This window comes from Panthera leo, chromosome B2 (assembly GCF_018350215.1).
Source record: "Panthera leo isolate Ple1 chromosome B2, P.leo_Ple1_pat1.1, whole genome shotgun sequence".
In the NCBI taxonomy this organism is placed as follows: Eukaryota; Metazoa; Chordata; class Mammalia; order Carnivora; family Felidae; genus Panthera; species Panthera leo.
The window spans coordinates 112,961,550-112,978,937 of NC_056683.1; the positions used below are offsets into that span (position 1 = coordinate 112,961,550).

General features: G+C 38.0%; 1 protein-coding gene across 12 annotated transcripts in view; it reads left to right on the forward strand.

Moving 5' to 3' along the window:
* The window catches only part of LOC122220362 (tRNA (guanine(10)-N2)-methyltransferase homolog), a 102,202-nt gene that overhangs the window by 71,154 nt on the left and 13,660 nt on the right, over positions 1 to 17,388 (forward strand). For all 12 annotated transcript variants that reach the window (XR_006202820.1, XM_042939759.1, XM_042939760.1 and 9 more), the window contains one exon: positions 10,522 to 10,642. Coding sequence is in view for 11 of the 12 variants with exons in the window: in XM_042939759.1 (XP_042795693.1) it covers positions 10,522 to 10,642 (121 nt within the window). In the remaining variant the exon portion in view is untranslated. The remainder of the gene's footprint in view (positions 1 to 10,521; positions 10,643 to 17,388) is intronic.

Sequence of the window (17,388 nt, forward strand, 5' to 3'; positions counted from 1 at the left end):
CAATTTTGTTTATTTTTTCAAAAAACCAACTCTTGGTTTCGTTGATCTGCTCTACAGATTTTTTAGATTCTGTATTGTGTATTATTTCTCTTCTTCTGTTGGGTTTGGGGTGTCTTTGCTGTTCTGCTTCTATTTCCTTTAGGTGTGCTGTTCAATTTTGTATTGGGGATTTTTCTTGTTTCTTGAGATAGGCCTGGATTGCAATGTATTTTCCTCTCAGAATTGCCTTTCCTGCATCCCAAAGCGTTTGGATTGTTGTATTTTCATTTTCATTTGTTTCCATATATTTTTAATTTCTTCTCTAATAGCCTGGTTGACCTATTCATTCTTTAGTAGGGTGTTCTTTAACCTCCATGCTCTTGGAGGTTTTCTAGACTTTTTCCTGTGGTTGATTTCAAGTTTCATAGCATTGCGGTCTCAAAGTGTGCATGGTATGATCTCAATTCTTTTATACTTATGAAGGGCTGTTTTGTGACCCAGTATGTGACCTATCTTGGAGAATGTTCCATGTGCACTTGAGAAGAAAGTGTATTCTGTTGCTTTGGGATGCAGAGTTCTAAATATATCTGTCAAGTCCATCTGATCCAATGTATCATTCAGGGCCCTTGTTTCTTTATTGATCCTGTGTCTACATGATCTATCCATTGTTGTAAGTGGGGTATTAAAGTCCCTTGCAATGACCATATTCTTATCAATAAGGTTGCTTATGTTTGTGATTAATTGTTTTATATATTTGGGGGCTCCCATATTTGGCGCATAGACATTTATAATTGTTAGCTCTTCCTGATGGATAGACCCTGTAATTATTATATAATGCCTTTTTCATTTCTTGTTACAGCCTTTAATTTAAAGTCTAGTTTGTCTGATATAAGTATGGCTATTCCAGCTTTCTTTTGACTTGCAGTAGCATGATAGATAGTTCTCCATCCCCTCACTTTCAATCTGAAGGTGTCCTCAGGTTTAAAATGAGTCTCTTGTAGACAGCAAATAGATGGGTCTTGTTTTTTTATCCATTCTGATACCCTATGTCTTTTGGTTGGAGCATTTAGTCCATTTACATTCAGTGTTATTATTGAAAGATAGGGGTTTAGAGTCATTGTGATGTCTGTAGCTTTCATGCTTGTACTGATGTCTCTGGTACTTTGTGGTCCTTGCAACATTTCACTCACAGAATCCCTCTTAGGATCTCTTGTAGGGCTGGTTTAGTGGTGATGAATTCCTTCAGTTTTTGTTTGTTTGGGAAAATCTTTATCTCTCCTTCTATTCTGAATGACAGACTTGCTGGAGAAAGGATTCTTGGCTGCGTATTTTTTTTCTGTTCATCACATTGAAGATTTCCTGCCATTCCTTTCTGGCCTGCCAAGTTTCAGTAGATAGGTCTGCTACTGCCCTTTATGTGTCTACCTTTGTAAGTTAAGACCTGTTTATCCCTACCTGCTTTCAGAATTCTCTCCTTATCCTTGTATTTTGCCAGTTCCACTATGATATGTCCTGCAGAAGATCGATTCAAATTACGTCTGAAGGGAGTTCTCTGTGCCTCTTGGATTTCAATGCCTGTTTCCTTCCCCAGATCAGGGAAGTTCTCAGCTATGATTTGTTGAAGTACACCTTCAGCCCCTTTCTCTCTTCTTCTTCTGGAATTCCTATGATACGGATATTGTTCCATTTGATTGCATCACTTAGTTCTCAAATTCTCCCCTCATACTCCTGGATTTTTTTGTTTCTCATTTTTTCAGCTTCCTCTTTTCCCATAATTTTATCTTCCTTTTTTTTTAAATTTTAAAAAATGTTTTTATTTATTTTTGAGACAGAGACAGCATGAGCAAGGGAGGGGCAGAGAGAGAGGGAGACACAGAATCTGAAGCAGGCTCAAGCTCTGAGCTGTCAGCACAGAGCCCAACACGGGGCTTGAACTCACGGACTGTGAGATCATGACCTGAGCTGTAGTCGGACACTTAATTGACTGAGCCACCCAGGCGCCCCACATAATTTCATCTTCTAATTCACCTATTCTTTCCTCTGCCTCTTCAGTCTGTGCTATGGCTGCCTCCATTTTATTTTGTACCTCATTTATAGCATTTTTTAGTTACCCATGACTAGGTTTTAGTCTCTTTATCTCTATAGCAATAGATTCTCTGCTGTCCTCTATGCTTTTTTCAAGCCCAGCGATGAATTTTATGACTATTATTCTAAATTCTTTTTCCATTATGTTGCTTAAATCGTTTTTGATCAATTCGTTAGCTGTCGCTACTTCCTGGAGTTTCTTTTGAGGAGAATTCTTACGTGTCATCATTTTTGGTAGTTCCTGCGGTAGCTCCAAACTGCAGGGCACTTCCCCTGTGCTGTCCAGAGAAACTTGTGTTGGTGGGCGGGCCGCAGTCAGACCCGATGTCTGCCCCCAGCCCACCGTTGGGGCCACAGTCAGACTGGTGTGTACTTTATCTTCCCCTCTCCCAGGGTCAGGACTCACTGTGAAGTGGTGTGGCCTCTGTCTGGGCTACTTGCAGACTGCCAGGCTTGTGGTGCTGCTTCGATGGGGTCTGGCATATTAGCTGGGGTGGATCCGCAAGGTGCACAGGGGCAGGAGGGGCAGGTTTAGCTAGCTTTGCTGATGGTGGTCCCCTGCAGCACCAGGAGGGAGGCAGGCCCATCAGAGGGATGGATCCACAGAAGCACAGCGTTGGGCATTTGCGCGGTGCAAGCAAGTTTGGTGACAGGAACTGGTTCCTTTTGGAATTTCAGCTGGAGGATGGGAGAGGGAAATGGCGCTTGCCAGCGCCTTTGTTCCCCTGCCAAGCTCAGCTCTGTCTCCCGGGGCTCGACAACTCTCCCTCCCGGTGTCGTCTAGCCCTCCTGCTCTCTGAGCAGAGCTGTTGACTTTTAACATTCCAGATGTTAAGTCCCGCTAGCTGTCAGAACTCACGGACTCTGGCCCCTCTGCTTTTTCAAGGGGCTCTGCCTTGCCTGGTGGGCTGCCCCTCCGCTGCCCCGGCTCCTTCCCATCAGTCCGTGTAGCATGCACCACCTCTCCGCCCTTCCTACCCTCTTCCGTGGGCCTCTTGTCTACGCTTGGCTCCGGAGAGTCCGTTCTGCTAGTCTTCCGGCGGTTTTCTGGGTTATTTAGGCAGATGTGGGTGGAATCTATAGATCAGCAGGATGAGGTGAGCCCAGTGTCCTCCTATGCCGCCATCTTCCTGTTGATGTCTCCCTCCATCTGATGTTTCTTTTAGGACCAGATTCAGGTAATGATCTTGGTAGGAATACTACAAAAATTATACTGTGTTTTTCATGCACTGCATCGTGGGGCACACAGAGTTAACTGCTACTAGAGATCTTAAATTTGATCATCTAGTCCTGTTGTTCTCTGTCAGGTTTCTCCACTGTGAGCCATCGTTTTCTTCTTTGATTAGTATTTCATCAGGGGAGATATCCCAGTATTACATCACTGTCTTGTTCATCCAGTCACTATTCACATTGTCAATTCCATTGTTTACAACCACCACAATGATGACTTTTCTGTTCCATCACTCCTTCTACATTTCTAAGTTGGCATTCTACAGTAAGGAAGAGTTTTCCCTTCTTCCCCTATTTGTTTACTAATTTATTAATTTATATTTTTATGGAGTGCTTAATTTATACTTTTATGGATGCTTGTATTATTCACTGGGCTATAATTTATTATTGTCACTATTTTGTTGTTCAAATTGTCTCAGATTTGATCAGTGGGAGTTACTTTGAGGTGGTTCCTCTGTCCTTTTGAAATATTCCCATTAGTTTTTGTGTACCTATTATTTTTTTGGCATTTCTGACTGCCCACTATTTTGTTGTTTTGTATTTAATTATAATTCAAGTTGAATGTGCTTAAGAATGAATATCTTTTGTAGTTCTTTTATTTATTCCTTTCTCTTTATACAAAATTAAATTGGAGGTACTTTTAAGTATTTTTAATATTTCTAAAGACCTTACAAATGGACATTGGATATTTTTTTCAGTGACTTCTCAATTTTAATAATTTTCAACAATGAGAAATTTCCAAATGCATATAACCAAAGGGATATTTTAGAAGTAGAAAAGGGATACATGCTTTTATCACATTTTTTTTTTTTTTTTTACCCTAGATGTTTATCAAGGGAAAGCTCTCATCTAGGTATGTGTCTGATGCACACATGGGAAGACTACTATGGTATTTACTTCCCTGACTTTATCTCTCAAGAAATTTATGTCCGTGTTCTCTAATGTTCATAATTAGGCTTCTGTTGTTTTACCCTCCCTGTACTTTTTTTTTCTTTCGATTTTTACTTTTATTTGCATTTATTTTATGCAGAATTTACTCCTGGGACATAATTTTTTGTTTCTTCTTAAAAAAATTTTTTTTTAAATGTTTATTCATTTTTGAGAGACATAGAATGCAAGTGGGGATGGGGCATAGAGAGACAGGGAGACACAGAATCTGAAGCAGGCTCCAGGCTCTGAGCTGTCTGCACAGAGCCCGATGCAGGGCTTGAACTCATGAACCATGAGATCATGGCCTGAGCCGTTGGTTGCCTAACTGACTGAGCCACCCAGGTGCCCCTTCTTCAGTTTCTTCTGGGGTATATTTTTGTTCTGTGCAACCTCCTCTTCTGGTTTGGGAACAGTCTGCTCTTTTTCAGTAAGGATTATCTCACTGAAAAGAGATCATCTCACTGAAAGTGTGGCAGGGAGAGCTCACGTATGGGTTAATCTGACTGTGAGCCCTGTAAGTTCCATGCCACATCTTGGGGGCTTTGTTCAGCTAGATATGCTCAATGACCAGAAAATCTGCATCTAAACCCTTAAACTCAGCATTACTCTCTGCATTTTTAAGCATGTGCAATAAAAATTCGGCTCTCTTTTTAGGCCACTGACCCTGTGTGTAGCCCCACTCTCTGGCCTGGGCACACCTACCACTCTGCCATTGTAGCAATGGAATGGCACACATTGCTTCTGCAAAGTGACATCCTTCAAATACTCGGTGGCTTTTCAGATATGCAAACCCTTGATGGCCTGGGAAGTTTCACATGTGTTCTTAAAGTGAACATGATGATTTGAACCTCTTGATTTGCATGATTTTGTAGGGGTTTTTTGGGTCAAGTGAATAGAAAACCATTCTCAGAGGTCACCTCAGGCTGCATCTGGGAAGAGGAAGATCTCCTTCTCTTTAGCCTAAAGTGACCTTACTAATGAAATATTATTATTACTGTTAACTTATTAATGAACTTAGTTTGTCTTGTGTTGGGAAATAAATTATTTTTACTTCTGTACTATATGTCATCCAAAATCTTTGTTCTTTTTAAAATAGCACAATATTATGGTGAATTTAAGACTAAAATCATCTAGAAATGTTTGAAATAATGTTCTTGGTTCCAAATTAAACAATTTAGAATTTGTTTGGTTATATTGTATTGACAATATAGCTTTTTAAGAATAAAGATTTCATTTTAAAAAGTCAGGTTTTTTTTTATTTTTTTAACGTTTTATTTATTTTTGAAACAGGGAGAGACAGAACATGAACGGGGGAGGGTCAGAGAGAGAGGGAGGCACAGAATCTGAAACAGGCTCCAGGCTCTGAGCTGTCAGCACAGAGCCCGACGCGGGGCTCGAACTCACGGACCGTGAGATTATGACCTGAGCCGAAGTCGGCCGCTTAACCGACTGAGCCACCCAGGTGCCCCAAAGATTTCATTTTAAAATACATTAGCACAGATTAATTTTATTTTTTTTATTTTTATTAAAAAAATTTTTTTAAAATGTTTTTATTTATTTTTGAAAGAGAGAGACAGCGCATGAGTCGGGGAGGAGCAGAGAGAGAGGGAGACACAGAATTCGAAGCAGGCTCCAGGCTCTGAGCTGTCAGCATAGAGCCCGATGCGGGGCTCGAACTCACTGTGAGATCATGACCTGAGCTGAAGCCGGACAGTCAACTGAATGAGCCACCCAGGTGCCCCGAGCACAGCTTAATTTTAAAATGTTTGTATTTTTGGTCTATTGAATATAGGCTTTTAGTTCTACTACTGAATTCATTTACTCAGTCAAATTCTGTTACACGATTCAAGTTTAAAAATAAGAATTACATATTATAATCAAGTTCAGGCATTACTCTTTAAATCCAGGGCATTTTATTTATTTTATTTTATTTTATTTATTTTTTTTTAAATTTTATTTTTTTTAACGTTTATTTATTTTTTTTTAAAATTTTTTTTTTCAACGTTTATTTATTTTTGGGACAGAGAGAGACAGAGCATGAACGGGGGAGGGACAGAGAGAGAGGGAGACACAGAATCAGAAACAGGCTCCAGGCTCTGAGCCATCAGCCCAGAGCCTGACGCGGGGCTCGAACTCACGGACCGTGAGATCGTGACCTGGCTGAAGTCGGACGCTTAACCGACTGCGCCACCCAGGCGCCCCCGTTTATTTATTTTTGAGACAGAGAGAGACACAGCATGAACGGGGGAGGGGCAGAGAGAGAGGGAGACACAGAATCCAAAGCAGGCTCCAGGCTCTGAGCCATCAGCCCAGAGCCCGACGTGGGGCTCGAACTCACGGACCGCGAGATCGTGACCTGAGCTGAAGTCGGATGCTTTAACCGACTGAGCCACCCAGGCGCCCCAAAATCCAGGGCATTTTAAAAGTATAAGACATGATAAAAATAAAGTACTACCCTCGAAAGTTTAATTATTTGCAAGGAATTGTCAGAGCTGATGATTGAAAAAGGATTTTCCATTTGCAGTGAAGAAATTGCTACTCAACAGACTGGCTGTATTTCCTTGGGTATAGTTTTTCCCCCACTCTAGCATGTCGGATTTTTTGCCAGCATCAAGATGCTCTGTACACTTCGTATCTTTTCACCTTTGTTTATTCTGTGCCCATTGCTTGATAAACCATTTCTTCTTTCCTCTGCTGATAAAATTCTAGTAATCTTTCAAGGTCTGACTTAACTGTCACTATCTCTGAGATACTTTTCCAACCCTTCTTAGTAGAATTAATCTTTCATCTGTGCTCTCGGTAGTTTATTCTTATCACTCTTAGAGACTGACCACATAAAATTACTGTAAACTGTTGGTATTTATGGGTTTATTATTCAGAGTTGCAGCTACTTGCAAGTGACCCCGAAGATCTATGTCATTAATATCGTTTGGATGACATAACGTCAACTCATGTATGTTTGATATTCTAGGAATTGCTAAGCTACAGAGTTCAGCTGTTTGCTCAGACTTTATGTCTCCATATTGTGTTGTTTTCTTACTGGCATTACACACAGATAACTTTCTTGAGGTGATCACAAACTGCATTTCTTTGTAAAAGATGCCCTTTAATAGAAATCCCGCTGCTAATGCTTGTGATAAAAATTTTGATAAAGTAAAGAAGCTTTATAAAGTATGCCCCAATGTAGGATTTGGGGATACATTTTTCTTCCCAGTTTTATTGAAGAAATAATTGATATATGTCACTGTATAAGTTTAAGGCATATAGCCTGATGGCTTGCTTTATATTGGGAATAAACAGTAACTCTAGTAAAATGAGTTTTGGAGTGGCTCAGAGCAGCAAAGAAAACATGTTTTTCATCTCTTAACTAGGAAACAAGAAAACGTGATACCTTGAGCTATTTTCAGTGAGTGCTCTAATCAGTGCAAAATCTGTTTCTCAAATGGGAGGTGAAATTGTAGTGACATTTGGAAATAGCTTAAGGCATGAAGATTCATAGGAAAATGAGTGTCATGATTTATGGAAAAGCTAGGGGCCTATGCACAGTTGGTTTTGCTTTTAAAAAAATAATGTGTTATAATTTGTATATCATGAAAGTCACCTTTTTGCAGTTTACAACTCCATGGTTTTTAGTACATCCACAAAGTTGTGCAACCATCACCACTTTCTAATCCCAGAACATTTGTATCACCCCTAAAGAAACCCCATATACATAAGCAGTCACCACTATTTCTGCCCCTGGCAACCACTTATCTACCTCTGTGGACTTGTCTATTGTGGCTGATTTAGGTTTTAAATAGATGTTTGGATTGTAGGGGTATAGTAATAGAAATGAAACGAAGATAGCATACCATACTATCATAATAACCCAGGCATAGTACAGATTTATGGCTTCTATTTAACACTTTGCAAACAGTTCATTGAAGTATGTTGGTATAAAATATATTAGTAAATCTATAGTAAAGAATTTTAGGGGGTACCTGTGTGGCTCAGTCAGTTTAAGTGTCTCTTGATTTTGTCTCAGGTTGTAATTTCATGGTTCATAAGATGGAGCCCTGTGTCAGTCTCTGTGCTGACAGCACGGAGCCTGTTTGGGGTTCTCTCTGTCCCTCTTTGCCCCTCCCCTGCTCACATGCATTCTTGCAAAATAAGTAAATAAACATTAAAAAAAAAGAATTTTTTGTTGATATTTTAAAATTCTTAGCATGGTATTTTGGGAATATACAGCTAAATTGGTCCTAGTATAATAGGGTAGTGATTCAAGGCGAGCTTGTTAATGGGGCGGGGCGCCTGAGTGGCTCAGTCGGTTAAGAGTCCGACTTCAGCTCAGATCATGATCTCATGGTTTGTGGGTTCAAGCCCTGCGTTGGGCTCTGGGCTGACAACTCAGAGCTTGGAGCCCGCTTCGGATTCTGTGTCTCTCTCTGTCTGCCCCTCTGCTGATTGTACTCTGTCTCTCACAAATTGTCTCAAAAATAAACATTAAAAAAAAATTAAAAAAAAAAAACGAGCTTGTTAATGATAATGATAACCCAAATGACGTTCTTTCATGCTTAAACTTAAAGATCAAGTCAAAAAGGGTAATATGAAACACATAACTATGTTTTTCTGCTCTTAAGCCAAAGGCCTGGTGACTTAGTTTCACAAGCTTAGCATCATTCGTGTCATCAGTATTAGTTAAAATTGTATTGGTTTTGTACTTTTGATTTGTAAATTTGTTTTGGTTTTATAGGTGTTTAAAGAATGTAAGCATATGGACTTTATATCTAACTTATGCTTATATATCTTTAAGTTACATTTTAATAAGAATACTTTAAGTTAACTCTGCCAGGAAATAAGATTTTTTTCCTTTAAAAAAAGGTACATAAGTTTGACATACTATTTTAGACATCTACAAACTCTGCTTTTTCAAGCTTAAGGTCAAGGCTATATATATATATTTTTTTTTTCTGTTAACCATGGTGTAGAATGTATGTCTCCATATCATAAATGACTCCCAAACTTGATATTAACTAATCTTAGGAGAAAGACAACATTTCTGACTAGATAGTGAACTTTAGAGAATTGTTAGATCAGGCAAAATGTGAAATGGTCATTACCTACTGGAGAGCTCTAAGGAAGGATGCAGAGAATGACTTCAAGGGAATTCCTTCCACTGATAATACAGTGAAGTGCATTATGAATGTTGCTTTGTAAGTGGGTGATGAAGGTTTTGAGCATGTGGTTGAGGTAATGAGGGAGAGCTCATTGAAGGTCAGAGGGACTAGAGAAGTCAGTAAAAGAGTGGTAGTGAAGACCATGTTGATGCATTGGAATGGGCTAGCTGAGATGGTGTCCTTTATGGGAAGTGCTAATTGGCACCTTTCCCACTTTGGACCAGAACTTGAAAATTTCCCATATAATAAATGTTTGCAGAGGTTATCTAGAAAGGCAAAAGATTTGCAAAGGAAAAATAAAAACTAGGCATCACAGTGTTCTTAATGGTACCCATACCTAATGAGTGCCTCCCCTGCTGTTCTTCAGCATTCTTCCATAGCTGTTTCCCCCTCATCTGTCACCTGTTTCTTCTGCCAAGAGTGATGCCAGCAACCTGTCAGATGGTTCAGAACTACTGCTGCCTGACTATCCTGCTTTCTAGGTGTCATCACCTCCATACACGTGGTACCTGGGCTGCATAGCAGCAATCACCACTGCTCATTATTGTGGCTTTGATTTCTTCCATGGTTAAGGTGACCATGTGGTGCTTATTTTATTGCTAGTTTATTTGAATAATCTTACAAATAACTTTTCCTGTATTTACAAAGGTAATAGAGATCTCAAGATGCCATTAAAATTTTGCAGGAGCACTTCATTTTATAGGGAAAATATATGCCGAGTAGACTTTATTCTTTGGGAATTCATAAAAATCTCCAGATGAGTCAGTCCCTCATGCATATCAAGGGATTGTTTGTTACAGAATGTATTTCTGTCTTATGTGCTCTTGTGGGACCCTTTAGGGTGGAATCCTTGTCTTGTTAACGTCAAATCGTTAAATGCTTTGTGTTCTTCTGTAAAACATTCTTTCACTGTCTCTTAGTCTCAGGCCACAGGTAAAAAAAAATTAAACTGCTTTTTTCAGATGTAATATTAAAGTACTTTGTAAAATGTTTGTTTATGGATTATATAGTCAGTATATGTAAAATAAAATATGTAGAGTGTGGAGTGGGAGGACATCCATACCACAGTGGATAACCCCGTGACGATCCTGTGTGGGGTGCACATATGAGTGTTCCTAAAAGTCAGCTGTGCTTTCTTCAGATACACTGAGGAGATGGTACCCTGGCACCCTTGCCTGCAACTCATTAGCAACTGTGAGCAGAAGCTTTCCAGTCACACATCAAGGCGCTTGATAACCATGGAAAAGGTGAAGACATTTGAGGTAAATTATCCTAGTATTTTTTGGATAAATTCTGGAAGAATCCAAAAGAGAATTTTCTAGTTTTCCTGTAATTGAGTTTGAAGTTCAAGAGTTTTGTGACATTTGGTGAGATTTAGAGGGTAGGAATTGGATATAGAAGTTAAATAGCAGAGTAGAAATAGAAGTTGACTTTAACTTCTCATCTTTGTCACGAATGCAGTTAAACAAAGAAAAACAGCACACTTAATTAAACAACTATTGTCTAACTAGCAATCTACTAGTTACCGTTTTTCCTCCAAAGCAGAACCTACTTGATTGAAGACTATTCTGCAAAGAAAAAGTCACTTTATATAATGGACAAAGTCATTTTCTCTCATCTGTTAGGACTCAATGCATGTGCTCTTTCTGACACACACACACACACACACACACACACACACACACACACACACACACACACACAATTCTTGAGAAGAACAAAACATCTGTTATTTCATATCCAGATCAGAATTGATATGAATAATGCCTCATAATGAAGCTTAATTAAATCTACAACATGCTCCTTCAGCTATACTTATCTGGATTGACAACCACAGCTTTCCCAAATTCACTAACCTTGAGTGTGTCCCATCTTTGTTTTTGATCTGTACAATAAGCAGGAAAGAACAGTGTTACTGCCCGAAGATTTTGTCATACTCACCTCTACTCTGCATTTGATTTTTTTCATCTGATTTACAGCTTATGGATTCTTTCACAGTAATGAAAACTAATATTTGTAAAGTGCTTTTTGAATATATTATTATAGACTTCTTGTTTTTGTCCTTTGTCCTTTTAATTTCCATTTGCTATCTGTCTCTAATTTAGACTCTTACTATCATATACCTCGTTTGTTCTGGTTGTTTCCTAAATTATCTTTTCCAATTTTCACACCTCTAGTTCTTAACTGTTAAATGACTTTCTAAAACACTGCATCCATTATGTTACTTCTTTATGCACAAACTTTAGTGATTTATTTTAATTACTAAATAAGATTCAGTGTGACATAAAGTTTCTTCATTAATCAGGCTTCAGTATCGGGGCATTTCAGAAAGTGAAGTTATTTATGTATATAAATAGTTGATTTGTGTTCACTCAGGAACGGGGTTGTATGTGTGTGTTTACATACATATATATGTATAGGTAAATGTGATATAATTAATATAAGTGGTTGTCTTTTTTTTTTAAATGTTTGTTTATTTTTGAGACAGAGAGAGACAGAGCATGAATGGGGGAGGGTCAGAGAGAGAGACACAGAATCTGAAACAGGCTCCAGGCTCCGAGCTGTCAGCACAGAGCCCGACGCGGGGCTCGAACTCACAGACCGTGAGATCATGACCTGAGCCGAAGTCGGCCGCTTAACCAACTGAGCCACCCAGGCGCCCCTAAGTGGTTGTCATTTTTAAAACAACAGAATTTTATATTGAAATGATAGATATTCTTGGGGTGGCATCTTGTACTTATTATATTTATGTTGTACTTATTCAGCATATTCTTGAAATTTTAAGATTTACATTTAAAGAAATAATATTAAACAGTTATTTTGCTATATAGTGACACTTTGCTTTTCTTTGAATTTTATTACTGGACTTTGGTGCTCGCATTTTATAGCAGACCCATCACCTAATTGTTGTTTTTTGGAAATCAAATCCTGTTCCAAGATTGATGATCTACCATTGAATATTTAAAACATTAGGCAGATTCAGAAATTCTAAAAGAGGGGTTTCCGTATTGTTTGGCACAATGACAACATTCCTAAGTGACAGTTTTTGATGGGTAAAATGTATTTGGATATACAATAGAAATCCTCTTAACCAACCTCCATCGCAAACTCCGTTGATTGTCTAATACTGGCCATTTTTGTCCTAAAACACCAGCACCTATGCCTGTAACATGTTGCATACTTCCAGCTGGTGAGTTGCTTGATCTCTACTATATCTCTATGCTTCTGTACCTACCAGCTGAGTTGTCTGTATTCCATGAGCCAGTTGTGTTTGTTTTGTGAGTTGTTTATGCTGGTTATATTTGTTATGGTAATTATGTGATGTAATTAAATGCTAGTTATTCCAGTGAAGTGTGAGTGTGAGAATAAAGTTGTCATTTCTATAAAAGCTAAGTGGAATACTTTAGAAAGATGGGATAAAGTGAGTTGCTAAATAAAACTCTTGGACTGGGAATGGGTGAGATGAGTATAAAAGGTTAGAAAAAAGCTATCCGAATCTAGGTTTCCGTACCCAGATTGCTTTGTAAGAGTCTTTAAGTTCTTGCATCATTTTACAGAAGCCAAAACTGGAAATCTTTGTAGGAAACCTTTGATTCTATATCAAAAGATTGATAAATGAATATACAGTTTTTCAAGTTAAGATATTCAGTATATTTACAGAACATTTTTATTTTTTTCCTGCTTTTACCAACTTTTTCAGTGAACTATGTGTTAGTCTGCTTGGGCTGATATAGCAGAATTCCACAGACTGAGGGGCTTAAATAACTGAAGTTTATTTTCTCGGTTCTGGAGGCTGGAAGTCTGAGGTCAAGGTGCCAGCGGGTTTGGTTTCTGATGATGCCTGTCTTGCTGGGCTGCAGACAGCCTCCTTCTTGCTGTATCCACTGTGTGTGTATATTCTTGGTGTCTGTCTCTACTTACAGGGACATCGGCCCTGTTGGGTTAGGACCCTACCCTTCCCATGTCCTTTAACTTTAATCATCTCCTTTAAGGCCCAGTCTCCAACTACAGTTATTCTGGGAGTAAGGGCTTTAGTATATGAGCCCTTATGAGTTTGGGGGGGCACAATTCCGTCCATAACTAACAGTTACTAGTATCTATCACAGTGAATAAAATGCCTGTTGCATGTTAGAGTCTGCTTTTTTCACGCTGTCTCAGTCAGTTCTCATGTATATGTTTGTCTTTTAGTATTTTGAGGGAAGTAAGGCGTTTGATAAATTAGTAACACTACAGCTCTTAGAAATTACAGCACTTAATGTAATTATTTGAGTTACTAATTATAGTAATAGTAACTAACATTTATGTGCCAGGCACATGAGTAATACATGTAAAAAATAGAAATATTATCTGTGGATTTTATAGTTGTAAGTCTTGATATTAGGAAGTAAAATGAATGACATCAGCATTCTTTTTGGCCTCCATAAATAGTACTTGGACCATATAATGGTTATGATGGCCTGAAACATTGTCAGAGGAAAATATAGAGAAAGGATTCTTTAATCATTAATGGGGTCACATAATAAACCAGTCATTTCTGTCTTTTTTATTCTTTTTCTTTTGACTTGTTTTGTTTTTTTAAATTTACATTCGAATTAGTTAGCAATGCAAATTAGTGCAACAATGATTTCAGGGGTAGATTCCTTAGTGCCCCCTATTCATTTAGCCCATCCCCTCTTCCACAATCCCTCCCGTAACCCTCAGTTTGTTCTCCATATTTATGAGTCTCTTCTGTTTTGTCCCCCTCCCTGTTTTTATATTATTTTGTTTCCCTTCCCTTATGTTCATCTGTTTTGTCTCTTAAAGCCCTCATATGAGTGAAGTCATGTGATTTTTGTCTTTCTCTGACTGACTAATTTCACTTAGCATAATACCCTCCAGTTCCATCCACGTACTTGCAAATGGCAAGATTTCATTCTTTGTGATTGCCGAGTAATACTCCATTGTATATATATACCACACCTTCTTTATCCATTCATCCATCGATGGACATGTGGGCTCTTTCCATACTTTGGCTATTGTCGATAGTGCTGCTATAAACATGGGGTTGCATGTGTCCCTTTGAAACAGCACACCTGTATCCCGTGGATAAATGCCTAGTAGTGCAATTGCTGGGTCGTAGGGTAGTTCTATTTTTAGTTTTTTGAGGAACCTCCATACTGTTTTCCAGAGGGGCTGCACCAGCTTGCATTCCTATCTTTTTTTTTAAATGTTCTTTTTCTTTTTTTTCTTTTATTTAAATTTATTTACTTATTTTTGAGACAGAAAGAAAGAGAGAGCAAGCACAGGAGGGGCAGAGAGAGAGAATCCTAAGGTGATAGTGCAGAGCCCGATGCAGGGCTTGAACCCACAAACTGTGAGATCATGACCTGAGCTGAAACCAAGAGCTGAAACCATTTAACCGACTGAACCACCCAGGTGCCCCACCAGTCATTTCTATTTTAATGGCAAAATTGAGACCTGTTGTCAGCAATGTCACATTTGCTTTCCTGTAAGTTTAATTTATTTAAGAAAATCTTTTTTCCAGTATTTTTTATCAGATTTATAATATTTCTCTAAGCAGTTTATTTGATGCTTGGAAGAAGAAATAAAGAATGATCTAAGGATGTTTCTGACAATCTTCTACATAAAAATGATAAATAAAGGCACTCACCTTAGATATTTTTAAACCTATAAAGGCAGTGTTAATTTTTGTTTGGTTGTTTTTATTATTTTACTCTTGTCCTTTCCAAATTTATTTAAAAAAATAAGGGAAAAGCCTAATGCTCAAGTAATTTTTTGAAAGTCTTCATTTTATTTATTTTTTAAAATGTTTCCTTATTTTGAGAGAGAGCATGTGTACATGTGAGTGTGGGAGTGGAGAAAGAGAATCCCAAGCAGGCTCACACTGTCAGCACAGACCCTGACACAGGGCTCGAACTTGTGACCAGAGCCGAAATCAAGAGTCAGATGCCTAACCAGCTGAGCCACTCAGGTGCCTTGAAGCAGTCTTCACTTCATAAGATCAAATTTGATCAGTGAGTTTTCACTCGTATGCAGTGTACTGTAACTGAAAATACTTTGTCATGTTAAATTAATCATTTGGTTTTTAATTAATCACTTCATTTCTACGTTCTGTTTGTACGAAGAGGACTGTGTATAATTGCAGCAAGATCCTAGTCCTTTATAATGCAAGTGATGACATAAAATTGTCAAACTGTTCTCATATGCATCTAACAAATTATTCTCAGTCTTGTTCAGCGTTGTTGATTTTGGCAATGAAAGACTTAATTTTAGATTTTTACACTCTTGTGTACTGTCTCTCTGTGTTTTTGGTTTGTCACTTGTTAGGTTTAACCTCAGTTTAACTTTTGGCCTACTTAATACATTTTGTTATAAAGTGTTCTCCCTCTCCCCTTTTAGAATGTAAACAAGTTATAAATGCAAAAACTGTCTAAAGAATGTGGGTATTTTATAAAACTTTGTGTCTTTTCATTATTGACTATAGTTTTTAGACTTGCTTATTGGGCATTAGTAACAAAGAAGAAAATTTTCGCTGCCCATATTAATGAAGATGTCTGATAAGAGAAGCCATTATTCCCAGTTGATATATTCTGAAAGGGTGTGTGTATATATGTGTGTTTATATATACGTGTATATATACATTTATGTACGTATATATACATATATATACATATACATACTTGCATGTATCTATAAACACATACGTATATACAACACTTTTATGCTGCTTATTGTTTACAAAACTTTCAGATCCATTTAAGCACATTATTTTGCTAATTTTAGAGACTGGGAAGTGGCCCAGTTGAGACCAAAACTCCTCTTTGTACTTGAAATTCTTTGTCCTTTGTTATGCATCATGTTGTCTCTTTACCAAAACATGTTTCTACCTTTGGAATATGCTAAGGTTAAAAGGCAAGTACTATTGGGTGGCATATTTCTAGTTTCTTTTAAAGATCACTTTTCCTTACTGTTCATGGGGCCATGGTAGAATGTGATTTGTTTTACTAGAACTCATTTTTCCTGTTGATCCAGCATGTAGTCGATGCTGCAATATATAGTTGTGGTCACAGTGGCTGCTTCTATAAAACATTTTTCTCATACAAAACTCATTAGGAAAAGAATGCTGATTTTCAGACATGTCCAGAGCGGACCAGTGTAATAGCAGTGTCATAGTTATATCTTCAGTGAAAGTCACCTGTAACAGCACACTGTCCGCCTTTTCTACCAGTATACTTGGACAGATGAAAGAGTACCCAAGTAGCCCATTTTGAGACTTCCTTGAAATCTTTTCTTAAACATGCAGGTTTTAAAGTCTATTCTATAGTATGTTTAAGTGTAAAAAAAAGAGTATCTTAAGTTGCCTTTGCACTAAATGGGCCATCAGGTGCCCTGTTTGTTTTGTGGTTTCTTTACCTGACATGATTGATACCTTATAGTGATTTGGGAAGTACTGAAGTATAGATAAGTTGAATTCTAGATATTATATGGACACTAGTTTAGACTAAAGTTATGTATATCAGCTGTAATTTTACAGTTAGCGAGTGTAATTCTGATGATTTAAAATAGGGAATGTTGGGAGGTCATAGTGACAGGTGCTGAGGGTTAATGTTCATTTTTTAAATTTTGGATTGAATGAAGAGTCCACTAACAGGAAGCTGATGAATGCTTCATTAATCAGAATGGAGGGTGGCCAAAACTGAGGGACTTAAGTACCAAGAAATTTTGAAGCTATGGAGAGAGAACCACTAATATAACATGTTTTAAATGAGGAAGGAAGGGAAGAGACACCAAGGTCACTTCTTTGAGAAAATGACTTAGGGATGGCTTGAAGTAGAAGAAATTAGTCTTTGCCATAAGTAGTCTACATATTAGAATGATTAATAGTGTTGCTAATCATAAACTGGTGTTTTGCTGACATAATGCTTGTGCATATTTTGTTATGCTTTATCTGTTCTCAGGATTAGTGCTGTTAGTTGTTTTGGCAGCTCTTTGAATTAAAGATGGTTCC